Here is a 17389-nt window from a genome sequence, read left to right as displayed (position 1 = left end):
AAAATACTTCAAATGAGTAAAAATACTTAAATATGAGTAAATATACTTTAAAGTTCCTGAACTGAGTAAAAATACTTAAATTGAGTAAAAATACTTAAAAACACGTAAAAGTCATTAAAAACATTTTAAACAGAGCCTTCTATTAGAGAGTTGCGCCAATGAGGGGTCAGAAACAGCGTCGGTCACGTGGTTCATGTAGCTGGAAATAGTGACAAGGAGCCGTCGACTTCAATGCATTCCATGAACTTCCGGTTTAGGGATTTGTCACTATTCGCCAATGTATGTGTATGTAGAAGACCTGGCCCGAAGAAGTGAACGGAGTTGGCGTAACTCTCTAATAGATGGCACTGATTTTAAAGTACTTAAAATGAGCAAAAATACTTTAAAGTCATGAAAGTCTGTAAAAAGTAACTAATTCAAGTCAAAGCACTAGAAAATTACTAAATTGAGTAAAAATACTTGCGCATGCACATTCACATGCGCGCGCGCACACACACACACACACACACACACACACACACACACACACACACACACACACACACACACACTAAAATGAATGATCTACAATTTGAGTAAACATACTTTAAGTACTTAAAGGTAGGGTAAGTGATATTTTTTGGTTAAAACAAAAAGTATTTTGTTAAAAGGTTAAAGCACTATATTCTGATAGTAATCATTGCTATAGAGTGTTTGCTTCAGTAACAGGAGTCTCCCCGTCTCTCCAGCTCTTTAATAAACAGAAAATACATTTTTCGGTAGGTGTCAAAATCTCAGCCAATCAGGAGAAAGTACCCATTTTTAAGCTTAATTTGTATAGTGTTCCAGTTCAAATTTTGCCTGCTAATTTCTTTGTGTCATAACTTCCAATTTCACTTGTTTAATCTGTATCCTGACTGAGTTCTCTGTCCTGGTTGGATAAAATTGGAAATGAAACTGAAACTGAAACGAAAATGCATTTTCTGTTTTATAAAGAGCTGGAGAGACAAGGAGACTCCTTTTACTGAACAAACACTCTATAGCAATGAGTACTATCAGAATATAGAGCTATTTAACACTTATTTTAATGAAAGCAAATCACTTACCCTACCTTTAAAAGTAACTTAAGTGAGTTAAAATATTTAAAGATGTTTCTACCAAAATAAAGTTATTTTAAAGCAGTCTTAGGCTAATAATAGCTTAATGAAATGAACTCATGAAAGGCACCACTCTCTTCACACTGGGTGTGATTTTTATGTAAAGTATGATTAGAACATGATTAGAACATGCTTAAACATTCGACAATTAAGGTCTAATATTTCTACGATTGCTACAAATTGCTACGAAACCTGTATCCAGTCATTTTGGGGCATAAACAAGAAGTTGAAGGATAAATAAATCTGATAATGATGTACCGTGCATGTTTACATCATGTATACTTTACTTTACTTTACATTACTTAGTACTTTTTATTTCTTTTTTTTTTTAACATTTTGGTCAAAATAGCCAATTTTACATCGATCGAATCGAATTAACGAATACAGGATAGGTGGGCACTATGCACCTCGAGGTGCATAGTGCCCACCTATCCTGTATTCGTTCAGATTTATATCAAATTGAAAATAATGATAAAAGCTCAAACGTTGTTCTTTATCCTCCTTTGTAATATGATACAAACTGCTGTTCTTTTTTCATTTATTTTTCCACTAGGGCAACATATTTCATTTTATATTGTGTTGTGTCCAACGTGTTCATTCTTTTATCCACAATCATGTGCATATGACACTACCGAAAAGAGAAGACTAAAAAGCTGAGTTTATTATTTGTCACTCAGGCTAAGCAGCGAAACCTCACATGAGCTAAGTAATTACTTAGCTTAAGTTCGTCTATTTTTGGCATGATACACCGTTGTACGGTTAACAGAAGCAGTGGTGTAAACAACAACGTACATTTACTTAAGTAGGCTACTGTACTTGAGTAGATTTTTTAGGTACTTACTGGAGTATTTCCAAATGTCAATACATTAGGCAAATATTGTACCTTTACTACAATTAGGCTATTTGAAAACTTAAAGGACAACTTTGTTTTTTTACAACCAAGGTTTATGTTTTAGATTGTAATTAAAGTAAATAAAAGATGAGTGTTAAAATGTTTAAATTGACTACTTTCTATAGTTTTAGCAAGTTTCGCAATCTTTTTTACAGTGGGTGGGGGCATTCTGTCCGGTGGCTAAATATGTATTTTTTTACACAATAACCCGGCGTTTTCTTTATTATTATTTACAGTAGCTCTTCTAGCCCCCAATAAATCACATCTGGCCATCAAAGACCACAGGACCTTTTTTATTGTGTAAAAAAGGCATATTTAGCCACTGGACAGAATGCCCCCGCCCACTGTAAAAAAGATCGAGAAAATTGCTAAAACTATAGAAAGCAGTAAATGAAAAAATATATAACACTCATCTTTTATTTACTTTAATTACAAGCTAAAATATAAACCTTGGTTGTAAAAAAACAAAGTTGTCCTTTAAGTTACATTACTGAACTTTCACTTGTAACAGAGTATGTCTACATGGTATTGATACTTTTACTTAAGTATGAAATGTGAGTACTTCGTCCGCCACCACTAGAAAGATAAGTTCGTCTATTTTCGGCATGATGCACCGTCGTACGGTGACCTGAAGTTTCACTGGAGGGTCCGTTCCAGTTCCTCTGTAAAATCCATGGCAGGGTTTCCACAGCAGAGATGGCAGCAGGAGAACGGTGGCTACACTTCAAATAATACAGATATTCTTCACTGCACTGGCAACTCTGTCTCCGCACCAAGTAGACCAGGGCGCACATAGACACAAAACTATCAAAATAAACGACAAAACGGTGAGCGTTTTCTTTGTACTTGATATAACCGTAGCTGAGCGTACCGGTTTGATTTAGCGCTACCTGTTGAATCACGCAGGCTACTTATTATTTATCCGCATGAAACTTTACACATTAATGTGCGCACTTCTCTCTCTCGCTCGCTGCTATATGACACTAATAAACTGCGGTTTGGATGATAATACATGATGTCAGTGATTTGTTTTGCTATTAATTGGACATAGTCTACCAGTAAAATAAATGGCCTTAATATATTTATAATGACAATGCATTTCATAGGGTGACAGACTACAAATCGACGGACTGATGAACGTACAGCCATGCACGCGTCACTGCTGATATTTGTCTGTGGTAAGTAAGAGCGCTTTGAAGCAGTGGTGTAAAGTAACCAAGTACATTTACTCCAGTCCAGTACTGTACTTATTTTCAATACTTTTATATACTCCGTTATATCTCAGAGGCAAATATTTTTTACTCCTCTACATTTTTTTTGAAAACTTGAGTTACTAGTCACTTTGAAGATTTTTGATTATTATTACAAAACATACATTATAACCACTTCAGCCCTATATACATTTTGGCCATTTGAAAATAGCCGATCTACAAGCTCATAATGGTTGCGATACACACATTGTGAGCTTGTAGATCTGCTATTTTTAAGATTTGTATACATTGTTATACATTTGAACACTTGTGGAATGGGACATTCAAGTACATTTTGACACCAATACTTTTGTACTTTTGCTAAAGTAAATTTTGAATTCCAGACTTTTACTTGTAACAGAGTATTTCTGCATTGCAGTATTGATACTTTTACTTAAGCACAAAATGTGAGTACTTTTTGTCTTTTTCCACCACTGCTGTTCTGTTGCGTTAATTAATCCTCCTCTCAGAATCTGTTAAAGTAACAGCCGAGACAGAAAGGCTGTCAAAGAGTTTCTATAACCCAAAACATGACAGCTACAATGATAGGATTAAAGCCAAGTTGTTCTATGAATCATGCTGGGTGTAGGTATTTCTGTCTGTCTATAGAGTTGTAATATCACGCTGGGTTTCCTAGTTGTATGTAATGTCACAGTTGTTACAATATTGTCATAATGTAGCCTATATACTGTATACCTAAAGACAGCCACACAGAGCCAGAGAAGACATTCTCCTTCAGACAGTAGCAGACGTGATGGATGTGAGGGTGATGGGAGTGTTGGCCTCACCATCTCCTCTATCTCTCTCCAGAGATAAGATAGCTGCTGTTTCTTTTTTAGGGCCTCGGTTCCCATCCGGCTTAGGTCTCTCAGGTCATGCTACAGTTAAGAGATACCCCTCCCCTCTCTCTCTCTCTCTCTCTCTCTCTCTTTCTCTGTGTGGGTGGTGTTGCTCTGTTTACGGTTGTCTTAAAACAGCGCAGCTGAATCCGCAAATAGAGACACCCACTCCTACCTACAGCACTGCGGAAGACCCTTCTTGTGTGTGTGTGTGTGTGTGTGTGTGTGTGTGTGTGTGTGTGTGTGTGTGTGTGTGTGTGTGTGTGTGTGTGTGTGTGTGTGTGTGTGTGTGTGTGTGTGTGTGTGTAGTTTGTGGGAGAAGAGAAACAAAACAAAGTCAGGCAGAGGTCATTTTTCTGTCAGGATCCAAACTTAGCATCTCCACCAGTCCTGAAGCCTCCTCACCTAATGCTGTCACTGAACTAATGGCATAATGGCCCTGAATGAGAGAATGGGCGCACTGCATTACTCCCCTGAGGCTGGCAGACAATAGTGTTATTGCTCCAGATGAAGTCTATTAGCTCCTACCCTGAACACCCTGGGTGTCCTCTCTCTCTCTCTCTCTCTCTCTCTCTCTCTCTCTCTCTCTCTCTCTCTCTCTCTCTCTCTCTCTCTCTCTCTCTCTCTCTCTCTCTCTCAGACCTTCACAGCTGCATTTCTTTATGATGGGTAATAAGGATAGGTTGCTCGCATTGTTGTCACATTCTGGACATTAGCAGGTTAATATTAAATGGGGCATCCTACTCTTAAGTCTACACACTGCTGTTTAATGCACTCCGAGTTTAATGGTGCCGATTGGTTTATATCAAACGTTTTTTTTACGCCTTGGCTCTGCAGGAGGCAAGTCGTCTAGAAATGGATCTGTCTGTCTGTGTGTCTGTCTGTCCGTGGATGATCTCGCAAACCGCTGGACTGATCAGCGGTAAATCTTCATGCTGGTTTATATTTGTTTTATATATTTAACTTGGAAGTGGAAGTCAAAGGTGGTCGGATTGCACTGAAACCTTGCCCCAAATAATTATGGAGATGACTGGCGTCAAAGTGCAGATGTCATAGACTGACCACATAAAGTCTGTGATCCACAGGGCAGCCATGCTGTTATTAGACCCTGTCTTGTTTAATGAGATGTGTTTTTTTTTGTATCAGCATGCATGCGTGCGTACACGTGTATGGGTGCACGCCAGTATATGTGGGTTTTCTGCATGCATATGTCTCTGTGCTTGCACACGAGTGTGTGTGTGTGTGTGTGTGTGTGTGTGTGTGTGTGTGTGTGTGTGTGTGTGTGTGTGTGTGTGTGTGTGTGTGTGTGTGTGTGTGTGTGTGTCATTGTGGTGATAGGGAGCTGTCTATTCAGACTCCTGACGCCTCCGAGGACAACCTGCAAGGCCAAGGGTCGTTTCCATACCCCCAGGTCAGAGACAGGGTAATTGGTGTGTGTGTGTGTGTGTGTGTGTGTGTGTGTGTGTGTGTGTGTGTGTGTGTGTGTGTGTGTGTGTGTGTGTGTGTGTGTGTGTGTGTGTGTGTGTGTGTGTGTGTGTGTGTGTGTGTGTGTGACAGAGAGAGAGAGAGAGAGTGACAGAGAGAAAGGACTTGGGCTTTTCAAAGGGACAAAGACTTCCAGCATGTCCCTCTGTTCCTTCTTTCTTTTCACTTTCACTTTCTATTCTACCTCTGCAGGGGAGGGGGTGGGTGGAGCACGACCTTTAGGAACTATAGATAAGTTGGACTGTTTGTGTGTATAGATATGTTGGACTGTGTGTGTGTGTGTGCGTGTGCATGTGCGTGCGTGTGGCAATTGTCTCATTTGTCCATCTGTGTGTTTGCCTGCGCAATTGCGCATCTGTCTTCTTGCATCCTTCTATTATGTTTGTTTGTGCAGGTCTTTGTGTGTACATTTATGCAGGTGTTTGTAGGCGTGCAAATGTTTGTGCGTGCGCATGGTTGTGTCACATCTCCATCACATCACTTCTTAAAAAAAAAGGGTAACTGCTGTACGTGGCGCAAAAGTTTATTGCGTCTTTTGTCATGAGGGTTGTTTCTGTTTGGCAAGTGTACATCATTGTACAGTACCTTTTCCCTCACAGCGTGTACAGGCAGGTATAAAGCATCAAAAGCTAGCATTGCCATGACTACACTGCACAATCCTGAGTGTCCATTTAACTCAGAGTTTAAAAATGGACCCTGTAAGGATGAGAAGAACCGATCGAGCGCTGTGAAGGATGTTTAAACTACAGGGGATTTTGTTCCTAAATCTTGGGTTGTAAAGCTTTGTTGTGGTGGTAATAGTGCTATACAAATCACATGAAAGAGGACACAAGCTAGCCTCCCAGCCCAGCTAAATCCTCCAGCAGTCACCTTTCTTCCAGGCTTCTGTAGTGGGAACGGGGGTTTTGTGGTACCAACGTCCTCCTCAGATGTGCTTGCATGCGTGTGTGCGTGTGTGTGCGTGTGTGTGTGTGTGTGTGTGTGTGTGTGTGTGTGTGTGTGTGTGTGTGTGTGTGTGTGTGTGTGTGTGTATGTTTGTGGGGGTGTGTGTGTGTGTGGGGGTGGGTGGGTGCAGGTGAGGGACAGGCACGGGCTGGTATTAGGCGTTGGGAGTGAGTGAGCGTGTTCCCCAGCCTTTGAGAGCGTCAGCCTCCGGAACTCAGTGGATTGTAGAACAATGGGCTGTGTAAAGCCTCTCTGCCACTACTGCTAGTCTATTAGAGAGAGAGAGAGAGGGGTTGGGAAAGAGAGATGAACAGATAAAGAAAAGAGAGAGAGATAGAGAGAGAGAGGGGAGAAGCCAGACAGAACAGACCAAAAATTGGAATAAAGACAGGGGGCAGGGAACAGAAAGAGAACAGGTCTGTTTATGTGAAAAGAACGGTGAGTTAGGGTTTCCGTCCCGTCGGCAGGGCCTTTTGTAAATGAAAAGAGGAGTGCAGGAGGAGGAGGAGGAGGAGGAGGAGATGGGGTAGGGGTAAAAGGAATTATAAGAGAAAAAGGAAAGGGGGAGCAATTGGTGGGTGCATGGTGGCGGGGAGGAATAGGAAATTGAGTCTAATTAAAAGCAGTGGTTGTGGCTGGTAATGAGGAGGTATCCTTCAACTGATGCACACACAGCCATTTGATTGATGATTTATTGACATAAATTTGTATTGTATAAATCTGTCAAAAGGATAAAACACAGTAAAACTCAATATCTTATTTCCACCGTGGTCTTTTCACACTGTCTCTCCCTCACGCAGGGTATCCAATGAGGGAGAACAAGCACAAAGTCAATCTCATTTAAGCCACATTTGGTTGCTGTATTAATTTCATACCCTGCATAACTTCAGATATTTTGAAAATACACAGTTAGATCTTCTATGTTAATTTAACTGTTAGAGTGTACAAAAAACATAATCGAATGGATTTGTTTACATTTGTACACTGTCAGAGTTACAAATGGATAAATTAAACGCTGAGGATTTTACTGTGTAAGCATATGTTCTGCCTCCGCGCACAGTGCCCCCTTTTGATCTTCAAACTTCAAACAATTTTATTAATACCGCTAGGGGCAATTAGTACAACAAAGTTGTTCCTTTGTGAGCTCGTCCCTGAGACAACATGCTAATCCTACAGTATCTTGGCATACCTGCTTCACTGTGAATGTGATTTTGGCCGTTATGAAATGCCCGTTATCAATGGCTGTTATCAATAGCCTGCTTTTGCAGTTGTATAGTATCAGAAAAGAATGTATTTTTTTTTCTTCATAAAGGTGAAGTCTAGGTTGTGTGTACCCAAAAGAGCACTTAAAGACAGAGTATAAACACACATGTTAGAGCAGGATTGGGCAGGAATTGGCTGTGCTTGATATATCACTAATACACAGAGCGTTGGAACGTACACAATAAAACCTTTGTTAATTTATCCATTTGTAACTCAGAGAGTGTACAAATGTGACTAAATGGACCCTTACGGTCCATTTGGATTTTACTGTGCAGATTCACTGTTTAACTTTACCTCCCTTTGGAACATTTGCCTTTTTTCAACATCATCTCTATAGTATAATCACTATAATGGGTCCTCAATAATGGGACGGTGTCTTTTCTGTCTACACGCTCTGTGCTTTAGAGTTGGATTGTGCGGATGGATCGAAAATGTGCCTACCGATGACATCATCGGTGCCTGTGGTAATCTAAACATTACATTTTCTATTTCTTGCAAATATATATGCAAGAACAATGGCTTCTATTTCAACATGCCAACCTTTTAGGAAGAGAAAGGCTGTAGCTTCCATTAGCTTGGAATCCCCACCGATGATGTCATTGTTAGGCAGGTTTCATAACTGTCCACAGCCTACCCCCTGAGACGCAGAGCAAGAGCCGTATGGAAATAGTGCCATCTTATAATCTAGTGAGGTGTTAGTGAGGAGGACTAATTATACGAAGATACGGTTGAAAATGGGTGTTAGATGTTCCTTGAAAGGGCAAGACCACTTTGGTAGAGGTTTGGGTTGTGTAGTTACCTTGCCATGATGTAACTCCAAAGGTGGGCAAGAAAAAGAAAAATTGCTCCATTGATTAGAAATTGATAATTCAAAATATGCTCCTCATTGACTTACATTGTACGGTAAAACAGCTCTCAAAGTCACTCTTTTAGCACATAAACGAATGCAAACAAAGTTGATTCAGACAATATAGAGCATCACCAAACCCAGTAATGTTTTTTTTTTTTAATAAAAATGTCAACTTCCTGTTGATTTTTCCATTTTTAATAAGTAGAAAACCTGGACTGGATCCGCGGATCCGGATCCAGATCTTCAAATAGTAAAATCAACAGGAAGTTGACATTTTTATAAAAAAAAAAAAACAGTACTGGGTTTGGTGATGCTCTATATTGCCTGAATCAGCTATGTTTGGGTTCATTTATGTGCTAAAAGAGTGACTTTGAGAGCTGTTTTACCGTACAATGTAAGTCAATGAGGATAATTTTTTTAATGATCAATTTCTAATCAATGGAGCAATTATTTTTTATTTCTTGCCCACCTTTACATCATGGCAAGGTAACTACACAACCCAAACCTCTACCAAAGTGGTCTTACCCTTTAAGTCACTACAAGAAAAAACAACAAGGCAACATTTCATTCATGACATCTAACATTTTTCACTTGAGAATCAAAAATATCAATATATACTCCCTTTAAACGTCTTTGACAGGAGAAAGGCCTCCATGTCCGCTACTACAGTGTACGTGCCCTGTAGTCGCTAATTTTCTCACTGCGTGTTTTATTGCTACAGTCCAACAGCAGACTCTAATGACAGGTTGTGTCTTGTGAGGCTGGTGGTTAAAAAACACTCTCAGACACCTACACACCTGCACTGGTCTAATATTGGACATGGAGCTGACGGTGTGATAGCAGAGTTAAGTGAAACGAAAAGAAAGAGGGTTGGGGGGTGGACCATGGAGGTTACGGGGGAAAGCACAGGAAAAAGGAAGGAAGGAAGTTAGAACAGGAGAGGAAAGAAGGAATTAATGAAAGTCTTATTGCCTAAACACTCATGAGGTTTATTACTTACAAAAGACTTGGCTGTGTTTTCAAATTTGTTCTCAGACCTCCTCCAGCCTCCTCCGTGTTTAGTTGTGACTTCACCAGTTGAAACCCCGTAATTTTAAGCACGCACACACGCGCACGCGCACGCACATGCACACGCACACACACACACACACACACACACACACACACACACACACACACACACACACACACACACACACACACCCAGGCACGTGTCTAATAAAGCCTCTTCACCCTTTAAACACAGGCCAGGTTATAGCTCACCTGTATTTAATTAGTGTTGACAGCAGAATTCCCACAGGTTTATATTGTTGGAATACTATAGGCTATATCTTTGGATTTTAGCTGGCCAGTACAATGCAACAGTGTTTAATTAAAGTGGCACCATGACTACAGTGTATAGTCCACAAACGAATCACTTTTCTTTTTTGGGGATTATTCATCAGTTTAGTCCTTATCACTGCCAACCCCCGATGTTGGCCACATACATCCCCTGATACACATGCAGTCACCAAACACTTTTTTAAAATTACAACATTCTTTGTTTTACACATTTCGATTTTGCGGCAAAATGTTGCTTTTAACAGGCACAAATACGTGGCAATTAACTATTATTAACAACAGTGATTTGTGTGCCTGTCACATTGATTTGTGCAGGCGTCGGTCAGCTTCTTTGAAACTGAAAAGTTACTTGAAAGTTTGGGAGTACTCTAATTTGAAAGAATATCTTTGTTGTTTGTAGGTTGTGTTCAATGAAACTGGCATAGCATGTTGGGGAGTAACGTCGAGGTACCTACTCTTCGGCAGCATTTAAAATAAGATGTTTGCTATTTTAAGCATTTCAAATTGCTTTTATATATTTGGCTGTGTTTCTTTCCATAATTGCCAAAATTAAGGAAACATAAAACTGCCAAAATCTATCTGTTCTGTTCGATCTGTATAAGGTCAAACCTGTCCTTGATCTTAGGAGCTCACTGTTCCCCTGTTCATCTCAGTCTCAGTAGACACCTGGGAAGCAAACATACACTATACAATCCTGAGTGTTCCTTTAACTCTGAGCGTGTACAATTTGTACATGCTCGGATTTAAATGCACACTGTGTACTGTAGAAAATAAGATGCGTTGTGTTTGTCAGGTGCTGCCCTGTTTCCTTGCCGTTTCTGGGGCACAGTAAATGTGTTTTAGTTCAAATTAAGGGGAACCACGCACATACGTACCCGCACGCGCACGCACACGCACACACACACACACACACACACACACACACACACACACACACACACACACACACACACACACACACACACAGGCATGCCTACAGTCACACTGTGTCCCCTGTGTCCTAAATTACCCACAACAAGTGACCTATGCCACGGGTCATCCAGAGGTTAGCCATACTCTAGCTACATAGTTTACTGGAACGTAGTTTCAACATTCAAAAGGCAGACACACCGCCATTACATTCATTAAGTTCACTGATCGTCTGCATGATAAAGCAGTGCCAGGAGACTTTACAGTAGACTACACAATGGATGCATGCACATTCACACGCACATGAATGCGCGATTACCAGTGATTACCATTATTCATGTGGCTATAATTGCATGCATTCTACATAGTGCCAGGAAACTACACTTTGTAAATTATGAGCACACACATGCTGCACACACAATCCCAGATATTATACACCATACCTCATATTATACGGCGAGGAGACATGGCATGTTTGAGCAAACACAAGTGCGTGCACGTATACACGAATTAGTGCATCAGCTAATGGTGTCCCATATGTGCCGTACTTTTGATTAGTTCTCCCTCTAAGTAGAGACAGATTTTTCCAGTTGGAGGGTACGATTAGCTCATGTACATTACGCTGGACCCATCTGTCTAGTGTCTATATAGTTATGTCTGCATTGTGTCACCTACACAGGCTACAAATGCAGCATAGCAATCAAACCTCAAGCTAACCCAAATCACTCAACTGGCTGACTGATTTGACTGAAAGTCTGACTACATCAAGTGGTTGTCCCCACCAACATCTGTTGGACACATGTAAACCTCTAGCCTTCAATTGGATTTATTGGGCTTGAGGCAGCACCGCCTCAGGAGCTGGTTGAAAGCGTGTTCTGTTATTAGCTGTAGTGGGTGATTCTCACTGCTGCTGTATCAGTATTCCACAATCACCAAGCAGAATTGTTTTCAAAATCTCACTACTGCAGCAGCAGAATAGATGAGTCAGTTTTTGTGTGTGTGTGTGTGTGTGTGTGTGTGTGTGTGTGTGTGTGTGTGTGTGTGTGTGTGTGTGTGTGTGTGTGTGTGTGTGTGTGTGTGTGTGTGTGTGTGTGTGTGTGTGTGTGTGTTGGGGGAACCTTAACTCTGGTCCATAGCGTTAAAAGGAGTTCTCCTTAACGTTATGGGACTACTCTACTTAGTGGGAACACTCTGAGCCCCCCACCTCACGTCTAAAATACACTTTTTGGCCAGAAAATATTTCACCGGAAGGAAAAATCTGGTCAATAGAAAAATCCCATTGACCAGATCTGTAGAGGACGCAGTGGAGTAACCACCTTTTTTTTCTGGTGAAATATTTTCTTTTCTGGCCAAAAAGTGTATTTTAGACGTGAGGTGGGGTGCTCAGAGTGTTCCCACTAAGTAGAGTAGGCTTTCAACTCAATAAAACCGTCTTTGTTTTTTTTGTTTTTCTTTTTTACTAAAGACGAGAGGCTGCGCAGCCTGCGCTACCGTGGGTGTGAGGGGAAAGGATCGAAAGTACTATAGCGTTAAGGAGAACTCCTTCTAACGCTATGGACCAGAGCTAGGGGAACCTTGACACTGACAGTATAAACTAGAAGGTACTGTTCCTGAAGAAACAGTGTGGGATCGCTAAGAATGTTGATGGTATTGAGTATTGATAGTGTTAGTAGAGTTAAAGGTTTGAAAGGTTTAAAGGTTTTAAAGGTTTGAAAGGTTCTAAAGTTTTGAAAGGTTCTAAAGGTTTGAAAGGTTTAAGAGGTTTGAAAGGTTTGAAAGGTTTAAGAGGTTCTAAAGGTTTGAAAGGTTCTAAAGCTTTGAATGGTTCTAAAGGTTTGAAAGGTTTGAAAGGTTTGAAAGGTTTGAAAGGTTTAAGAGGTTCTAAAGGTTTGAAAGGTTTAAGAGGTTCTAAAGGTTTGAAAGGTTCTAAAGGTTTGAAAGGTTTGAAAGGTTTAAGAGGTTCTAAAGGTTTAAGAGGTTCTAAAGGTTTGAAAGGTTCTAAAGGGTATTTACTTTAAATTATTTTTAGTCACTTTATTTACTTTAAAGTATTTTTTTACTAATTTTTACAACTTTTAAGTATTTTTACTATTTTTTTCAACTTTTAAGTATTTTTACTCATGTTGAGTACTTTTAAGTATTTTTACTCAGTATAAGTACTCTTAAGTATTTTTAATCAAGGTACTTACTTTAAAGTATTTTTAGTCACTTTATTTACTTTAAAGTAGCTTTTACTAATTTTTACAACTTTTAAGTATTTTTACTCTTTTTATCAACTTTTAAGTATTTTTACTATTTTTTTCAACTTTTAAGTATTTTTACTCATTTTGAGTACTTTTAAGTATTTTTACTCAATATAAGTACTCTTAAGTATTTTTACTCAAGGTATTTACTTTAAAGTATTTTTAGTCACTTTATTTACTTTAAAGTAGCTTTTACTAATTTTTACAACTTTTAAGTATTTTTACTCTTTTTATCAACTTTTAAGTATTTTTACTATTTAAAAAGTGAAATATCTCTAAAAGTACAAATTATTTCAAAAAATTCTAATGGTAGCCAATATGTCCTAAGTAGGCTGAACGTTATAGAGTTGGAACGGAGTTTCTATCTAAAAGTATGAATTTCTCCATTGAAATGAATGGGAGTTTTTTAGAAGTAAAAAGTGAAATATCTCTAAAAGTACAAATTATTTCAAAAATTCAAATGGTAGCCGACATGTCCTGAGTAGGCCGAACGTTGAAGAGTTGGAACGGAGTTTGTAGCTAAAAGTATGAAGGACTAGTTAGGGGCCAAAAAACGGTGTTGACAATAACAGTAGTGTGATCGCTTTAGCGATCCCACAATTAGGCTTGACGCTACAGGGGATTGAGGATCATGCACGCTTTTTGACGAAGTGAAAGTTCAAGAACACATGCGTCCTATTATGTGCGTGTCTGCCCGTGCCCCCACCTGTTGCATGCTGATGATGTGCATCTGGTGGTCTCGTGGCTCCATTGCCCTGCTTTAGCTCTCTTCCCGATGTCTCCAAGTTGAAACAGGGATGTGTTTTCTCTCTCCTAACGGGACCAGCTGTGTCCCAGTGCCAGGCCTCATTAACGTAACAGCCTGTGTGTGTAATGGACAGAGTCTGGCTTCTGTCACTGCAGCCCTGCGTCTGCCAGGCGGACGGACCGCTGGCCGGCGGGTACACTAACAACTGTCAGAAACGCTGTGGGGCCGCGCCAAACCTGAGCAAAAACACTTCATAATTTATGGAACAAAATAGAAAAGAAAACCCAACCTTGGGTCATATATTCATTTGCAAGTTAGGTCTTTTCCACACAAGTTGGTGTTAGCGCCGGGGGACCTGAGGTCAAGTACTGTTTAACAGATTCAAACAACTTGAAGCGTTTTTGATATAATATTATTATTTTTTTACCACGTCTGGACTGTGTTCTTGAGGACATACTGTCGGGCAGCTGTAGCTGACGGGGTAGAGAGGCCTTTCGGTAATCAGAAGGTCACTGGTTCGCCTCTCGGCCCCGGTCATATGTCAAAGTGTCCCTGAGCAAGACACTAACAGCTTCCCCATGTGCACTCATCATAACCATCTGAGCAGCCATCAGCTGGGTGAAACTGAGTTTTCCCCCACAGCACTAGCAAAGGTCTCCCTTTCCCTTCCTTGCTTCATAAGCTAACATTTTCTTCATTTTGCCGTGGTCTATTAAAAAGAAATAATCAATTGCCTTTCAAATTTATTTCAACATTTCGAAATTTTCCAAAAGTTAAAACTGCAAGGCTGTTTTCTCATTCTGGAACAATAAGCATGTGAGTCAAAGGTCACTTTGATAAACGAGGACCCCGGGATGCAAGGTGGGTGAACAGAACAACAAGATAAGATGTCACTGAAAAACATGGAGGAGAAGAGGGGGAGGGGAGGGAGAGGGAGAGAGAGGGAGAGGGAGAGAGAGAGATGGAAAGAGAGGGAAAATAATGCTTAATTTCTAATCTATTGTACGGCTGTGTTGCATGGTGAAAATAGCAGATCTACAAGCTCAATGCGTCACATCAAAGTGGTGAGCTTGTAGATCTGCTACTCTTTGGCCCAGATGATATCAGGCTTAATAATGAGAAGTGGAGGGAGGCGAGGCAGCTGGATGTGTGGTTGTGGGAGTGGACGGCTCATAAGACAAACCCAAGGAGAAGGGAGGACGCACAGAGAGACATGAAGGACGGAAACTAATTAGATGGAAGGAGTGAAGAAATAAAAGTCTGTTGACTCTTCTCTCCCCCCGGGGAACAAAAATAGCTCACTGCAGGCTATATAGCTTAAACACAACGCTGTGTTGTGCACTTTTAAAGTTCAGTTTCAAGTCTTTATTGCCGTTGCTGGTGCAGCTCAGGTTAACCACTTAAACCCTCTTGTGATCTCTGTAGATTGGCTAATGTTCCCCAAAGAATATGGATGCTGGGGTTCAAGTCGTTAAAACTCAGGACACATAATACATTGAACCACAAGGGACACAGGACCCCCATTGCATCATTTGATTGTTTTCCAGTGTGCTCACTGCTCTTGTCAGGCTGATCTCAGCATGTTTTTTCATTATAATTAGTGAACTTTTGATCGTTTATGCAGCTTCACAGAATGTTTAAAAAAAAATTGTTTCATCAATCCAACTTTTTTTGGGTGATTACGTTATTTTGACCATTCTATATGGTATGTTAAGAGTGTGTGTGTGTGTGTGTGTGTGTGTGTGTGTGTGTGTGTGTGTGTGTGTGTGTGTGTGTGTGTGTGTGTGTGTGTGTGTGTGTGTGTGTGCACATGGTGGGGTAACCAGAAGACTCGCCCCAAAACACACTCGTCCCCATTTTTTGGCGGACTGCTCGCCCGCAGTGGTTCTTGTATTTGCATTTGTTTTATTGAGGTTAAGGTTGGGAATAAGGTTTGGATTAGGCATAGTTTCACTGAGGTTAAGATTAGGAATACGGTTAGGTTTAGGCATAGTTTTACTGAGGTTACGTTTAGGAATACCTGGTGCCGACCGTTCAGAGGTCGCCGGATTTGACCCGGGGCGAGCGTGTTTTGGGGCGAGCGTTCTTGTATTGGTCTTCATGGTGGTACTACTCATGCTAACGTTTGCTCATGTGCACCTGTGCATAATACTGTGCATGTGCCATGTGCGTCCCCATATGTGGAGACCTTTGATGGTTTGCTTTTTGTTTGTTTTAGCAACTGCCCCTGTTGTTTACCATGACAGGCATGACAGCAAACTTTGCCTCTGAGTCTGTCTCAATGGAATGTGTCATGTTGACGTCACGCCGCTGCCACCCAACCCCATGTCCCCTTCCAAATACAACCCTGCATTGACACATCACAGTTAGGGCTTTAGCACAGATAGCGACATGACTACATGCATATATGGTACATATATACACTTCAGTAGATTAGATAGATGCAATAGATAGATTCATGTATAGATTAGGTGTGTAATCAAATAAAATATTACAATATGTATAACCAAATACCGCAGGCGCAGTATGAATATTGTGACGGTAATAACGTATTGTGACGATAATATACATTTTCTTTTGGAATCTTTTGTCAAATCTTTCAAATATAGCGAAATAGCTACAGAACTAGCTCACAATTCACCACATGTGAGCTAGTAGAGGGGTAATGTTTTACAATTTTAATTTCAAGTATAACATAAGGCTTGTAAGTGATTAAAACCATATTGCAATATGCAAAATCCCAGACGATATTAGTCTAGTTAGTATATGGATTTGATATTGATATATTGCCCAGGCCCAATTCATTGTATTTAAAAGATATATTCTGTATCAGAATCTATTAATAATATCAAAAATAATTTCATGATGATCACTGCGAGGACAGAGATTTACAACTGTACCCATGTTGATACATAGAGGCTCAATTACAAAACAGAGCCAGTGAGAATGAGAGGCAAAAAAAAGGTTGACTGGAAAAAGAGACAGCCAGAGAGGAGAGGAGGGGGGGGGGGAGCTGTGTCCTCCAACTTTGCGCTCCAGGTCTCAGGTTGATAATGCACTCTCATGGAGTAGAAATGAGAGAGAGGGATCTCTCTTTCACAACGGTCTCGTCCCCAGGAAATTGTCTGTGTCTGTGACTCATCCCAGAGGACGAGGTGACAGGGCCAAGATTGTTTTCGGAGCTCACCAGATAATGAGATTCATTACCGGCATCGCACGAAGCGCCTCTTTCGGTCGCCAGATGAAAGAGAAGTGCTAATTCTGTTCTCTGGCCGGTCTGGGGGACAGCATAGCCAGACAGCCTCCGGGAAGAGCACGTGTTTTACTTATGTGTTTTCTCTTTATTGAGGTGGGAGGGAAAAACCAAGAATAAAGGCTAACTGCTCAAGTAAGAGTCAGAATCAACTTTATTGTCACATCACATCTTTACTTGATTGATTGATTGATTGATTGATTGATTGATTGATTGATTGATTGAATACTTTATT

General features: G+C 40.4%; 1 protein-coding gene across 2 annotated transcripts in view; it reads left to right on the top strand.

Moving 5' to 3' along the window:
• Positions 1-2714: 2714 nt before the first annotated feature.
• The window catches only part of lamb2 (laminin, beta 2 (laminin S)), a 70572-nt gene continuing 55897 nt past the window's right edge, over positions 2715-17389 (top strand). For both annotated transcript variants that reach the window (XM_080443619.1, XM_080443618.1), the window contains exons 1-2: positions 2715-2855; positions 3135-3206. In XM_080443619.1, coding sequence (XP_080299745.1) covers positions 3176-3206 — 31 coding nt within the window. In that variant the 5' untranslated portion in view covers positions 2715-2855; positions 3135-3175. The remainder of the gene's footprint in view (positions 2856-3134; positions 3207-17389) is intronic.

This window comes from Gymnoscopelus braueri (assembly GCF_963280865.1).
Source record: "Gymnoscopelus braueri genome assembly, chromosome: 12".
Lineage (NCBI taxonomy): Eukaryota > Metazoa > Chordata > Actinopteri > Myctophiformes > Myctophidae > Gymnoscopelus > Gymnoscopelus braueri.
This window is presented reverse-complemented; position numbering and strand designations above follow the sequence as displayed.